The sequence below is a fragment of the Solanum pennellii genome, chromosome 3 (assembly GCF_001406875.1).
Source record: "Solanum pennellii chromosome 3, SPENNV200".
NCBI lineage: Eukaryota > Viridiplantae > Streptophyta > Magnoliopsida > Solanales > Solanaceae > Solanum > Solanum pennellii.
This window is the reverse complement of record NC_028639.1, coordinates 18,141,400-18,145,917: the sequence shown is the minus strand read 5'-3', so window position 1 is coordinate 18,145,917 and position 4,518 is coordinate 18,141,400. Positions and strand designations below refer to the sequence as shown.

Below are 4,518 nucleotides of genomic sequence, written 5' to 3'. Positions count from 1 at the left end.
GATGCAATTTTCCGATAAAAGATGTTTGAGGGGACACCCTAACATAGTGTAGCTAATCCCTTTGTCAGTCATATGCAAAACAATATCCAAACACTTATGAGGTAGATGTGGAATCCTACAATGAACAATGTAGGGGTGGTTGAAGAGATAAAATAATTACAAGCCACTAATTCTGATTGTAATTCTAGTTCTGATTCAACAATTGACCCTTCGGGGTGGCCCAGTGGTTTGAGCTTTGGACTTCTATGTTGGAGGTCTCAAGTTCAAAACCCCTTGCCAGCAAAAGCAAGAGGTTTGCCTTCTTGGTCTAGCTCGGCGCACCAGGCTTGCCTAGTGCGGGTTACCTCTCCTATGTGGTTTGCGAGCTATTGCATAGGAGTGAGGGTTTTACCCTGTGCGCACCCAAAGAGTAGCGGCTGCGGGTGTCCCTTGTCATCAAAATTTTTTTTGATTTGACAATTGATATAAGTATTTTTCGACGTATTTTTGAGATGAGACACATTCAATTAAAATAACAAGAATAAATGATAAACTCGTCAAAGACCTTTAGACCCAGGGATAACAAATAGATTTTGGAAGGAGAATTCAATTCATGCTCATATGATTTTTTTTAAAAAAAATCTAAAATCATGTGTTGAATTTAAAAAATCCACCCCTATTAAAAAAATTCCAAAAATAAAGTGAAAATCAATCCCAAAATTTTAAAAATCTGCTTTGATTCGTGTTTTTTGACATTAAATCATTGTTCTCTAGTATTTTTTAGTCTATGTTCAAAATTTCAAATGATTTGAAGTTGTGGAGAAAATTCTATGAGTAAAGAATGTTAAAGTTTTGAAACTTTGAAGAAACTTCAAGTGGATATTATTGAGTTAGATTGAATTCGAGCTCAAAGAATATTGAGTTTCAATATCTAGCTCGGAGGGAAGCTACTCTTGAAATACGAGGGGATTTCGTAAAGAATTGAAGAAATTTGAAATTTGAAATTTATTGATTTTCTTTACGTGTTCTAAGTGTTCTCAAAAAAGAAGAAGAAGAAAAAAAGAGAGTATTTTGATCCAAAAACCTCAACTGAACAATGTTAAAAGTTGTTTGGAGTGTAAAGAATGATTTTACGAAATCAAAGTTAAAAAATAATGACTGGATAAGCCTTTTCTTAAACGGTAATGGCATAGATGAACCAATTTTTAACTGATGACATAAATGAGTTTTTTCTAAAAGTTCGATGACATATTCGAGTCTTTTCCCTAAAAACAAATTGGGAATTAGATGAATTTGATATTGAAACAAAATGACAATGGAATAGGAAGCATCCAATACATTGATTGTGCATGACATTCAAAAAACATAAAATAAAAATTAAGAGCAAAACCGATTATATTATAAGAATAAACATAAATGTTGGATTGTTATATGTAATGTAATTATGGTACATGATGTATTAGTTGAAGAAATAGCATAGGAAAGAGATAAGTGAGAGGAATAATGTAAAAGCAGTTGTAGATGCTGATGAAATATTATGAGCTCCCACTGTATACACATTTTCAGAGCTATCATCTTTCACCTTAATATTGGAAGAACCTGAAAATCAACCATGGTATCGAACTCAAAAATAAAATAAAAAATTGCTACAACTTACACTGAATACAAATTTACTGTAACTATACTCACAGTCATATTGAGTCCACCCAAGCGTCTTTTTTTCAAGATCATACACAAAAAGCTTGTTTGATAGCACAAGATCTGCATCAAAACAAATGTTAACTACTAGTCTTTTTCTTCTCATTTATCTCGACAAATTGAGAAAGGGGTAAAGAGATACCTCCTAACAGAAAAAGATCATCTCCATCCTTTCCCTCGATTCCCTCTTGCCAACCGATGCACCAGTCACCGTCCTGCCAAATTGAGCCATTACATGATATGATTAAATGTTGTGCGTTCCATATTCGTAGGATAAAATTAAAGGATTGTAAAATTACATAGAAGTTATAAAGTGTATGATCTCTTAATAGTGTGAAGTGAAGCCTTTAGGGATGAACCGTGCAGTCTTGGCCAAATATCACACCATGCTAAGAGTATATTTAGTCCCTAAAATTTTAACAATAAAAGAGGCTTTTAATTCATACGTCATCTATGCTGGCAAAAATGCCCCTACAGCCTAATAGAAAAATATGTCAACATTTATTTAGGAACTATGTTATGCCATTTCACCGATGAACAAGACAGAATGTATAATTAGATTACTTACATGAAGTTTGAAAAGATAATCGTGGGGATAGGCCGTCAAAGTAAGATTTCCCATAAACTTAAATGATACAGCGGGGAAATCATTGTCAACACTGCACGGTACCAGCTGATTAGACAAATATTAGGTTGATCACAGTAGAAATAAATTTTCAAACTTAATTATGAGAACCTTACTTTCCGCTGTATGAAAAGCACTCAAAGTTCCCTTCATGATGATGAGTCTTCAATTTTGGTTGCTTTGCCATAAGCTATAATAGGAGCAGAGAATGAAAAAAATCAAACAGTAAACGAGAATAAATATATTCTGCAGTTGAGGTTACCTTTCCCATGACAGCATTATAGACATTGCTTGGAAGATATGCTAAAGTTGTTCCACTGTCAATTATTGCTGCTTCACTATACTTCGACTCAAATATGGAAGTCGGAATGTTTAGAACTTCACCGTCAACCTCAATATTCTTGAGAGAAACAGTATAATGTTGCCTAAAGCATTTAAATTCAATCAGTATTTATCATGTTAGTACGTTAGATGTGCTACTGCTTGTGTAACTAAGCACAAAAACTGCCAAATGGGTGGGCTGGGTTGAAATTGGAAATATTACAATGATTTGAATAAAAAACTGGTTGAAATTGGAAATTGAATTGGGCTCAATTGAGAATTCACGCCCAACCCTTAAAATTCTGGGTGGTTTATGAGTTAATTTTGACAGCCCTAAGTAGTAGTATTAAATTTGTGAAGATTGAAGTACATTTTTGGCACATAAAACTCCAATTGATTCGACATACATACATACCGATTTGTGAGTAATGGGGTTGAATTTACTTTTGGTTCAACTAGTTGTCCAATAGCAAATATACCACCTCCACTATTTCCATTGAGGCAATGTGAAAATACTCTTTTGACAGTTCCAGCAGCAGCTAACTGTGAGATAACAGACGTTTTTGCTGCTCCAAAACCAATTATCCCATCAACTGCATTAGTAGATGTACCTAGGCCTCCAGATTGTTTAGACGAGCAGCTATCTTGGAAGATATAAAAAACAGGTAACATAAATGTCTGTCTAGCACGTAATTAACAGGTAGGAAATAGGACTACTTATACGTACCCAAATGCTACATTTCCTTGGAGGGGTGATGTTTTATTATCTCCGGCAGAGACTTGATCTAAATTAATGTTATCTTTTACAAAGTGTCCTCCGCTTGTGCTTCCATCTCCGTAAGTAACCATATATTCACACGGTTTTCCCACCTTGCAGTCTGAGCTGGTTGCTTCAAACATTGTAGCACAAACATCTTGATCACAAGTAATAGATTTCCCACTCGTTGATGCTTGTAAGTTATATTGTGCCATATCTATCTATTATTATTATTCGAAAAAAACTATTCAATATATATATGTATATCAACGGAATTCAAATTAAAAGGATTGATTATATATATATATGTATATAGATTACCCCGAGTGTGCTTTCTTTAGGACAGTTATCACATCCCGCACAATTTAGCCATAAAAGGTCACTTCCAGTATCTACTTGAACATGGTAGTCCTTGGAAGGTGTACCAATTGAAAGCTTAGTGAAATATAATCTGCATATCAAAAACATTTTTAAATGTTTGTTTACATGTTATAATATACATATATGTATGTATATATAAAAAAAGGAACTAACGCTGAACTGGTAGGACTGCCATTGCCGCCTAATTGAAAATCGGCTGCACCGAGCATTCTACCGTGACGATGAACATCGTGGGCTTTCAGTTCTTTCAAACTCACACCTCCACGCCCACCAAATTTGTGTTTCACATTAAACACAACGTTTTCTCCCTTCACATGATGGCCCAACAAAACTAACAGAAGAATCAAGTTTATATTTCTCCTCAGATCCATTAATTTTGAAGCGTGAAGAAGGAACTTAATTTTTCCTTTTTTTGTTTTTTTTTTTAATTTTTGTGGGCCTGAGGGAGAAGGGAAAAAAAATAGGGGTGGGGTGAATGAGAAAAGGGTAAAAAATCAAAGAAGAAAAAAATAAAAAGAGGAGGAGAAGAAAAACAAACGAGAAACACACAAAAAAATTCAACAAGGAAATGACAAGTGGAGTGTTCAAATACCTTCACTTGCCATAAATCTTTGGTGGAAATTTTCAATAAGTAATTCATTTGATTAATCCGAAGAAAAGGGTAAAAAATAAAAGAAGAAAAAATAAAAAGAGGAGGAGAAGAAAAACAAATGAGAAACACACAAAAAAAATTCAACAAGGAAATGACAAGTGGAGT

General features: G+C 34.1%; 1 protein-coding gene across 2 annotated transcripts; it reads right to left on the bottom strand.

Annotated features, from left to right (window-relative positions):
* Nucleotides 1-1,350: 1,350 nt before the first annotated feature.
* LOC107013907 (aspartic proteinase-like protein 2) lies at nt 1,351-4,252 on the bottom strand. 2 transcript variants are annotated; one of them, XM_015213782.2, is made up of 10 exons: nt 3,915-4,251; nt 3,702-3,831; nt 3,351-3,601; nt 3,039-3,263; nt 2,565-2,727; nt 2,419-2,492; nt 2,246-2,336; nt 1,820-1,892; nt 1,669-1,740; nt 1,351-1,578 (listed from the first exon to the last, which is right to left on the bottom strand). In XM_015213782.2, the coding sequence occupies exons 1-10, from the start codon at nt 4,130-4,132 to the stop codon at nt 1,439-1,441; spliced, it is 1,437 nt and encodes a 478-aa protein (XP_015069268.1). In that variant the 5' UTR covers nt 4,133-4,251; the 3' UTR covers nt 1,351-1,438. The 2 variants fall into 2 exon arrangements, 1 of the variants encoding a protein (XP_015069268.1); XR_003577334.1 differs by lacking the exon at nt 1,351-1,578 and adding an exon at nt 1,977-2,085 and having other exon boundaries at nt 1,721-1,740; nt 3,915-4,252.
* Between the last annotated feature and the right edge of the window lie 266 nt (nt 4,253-4,518).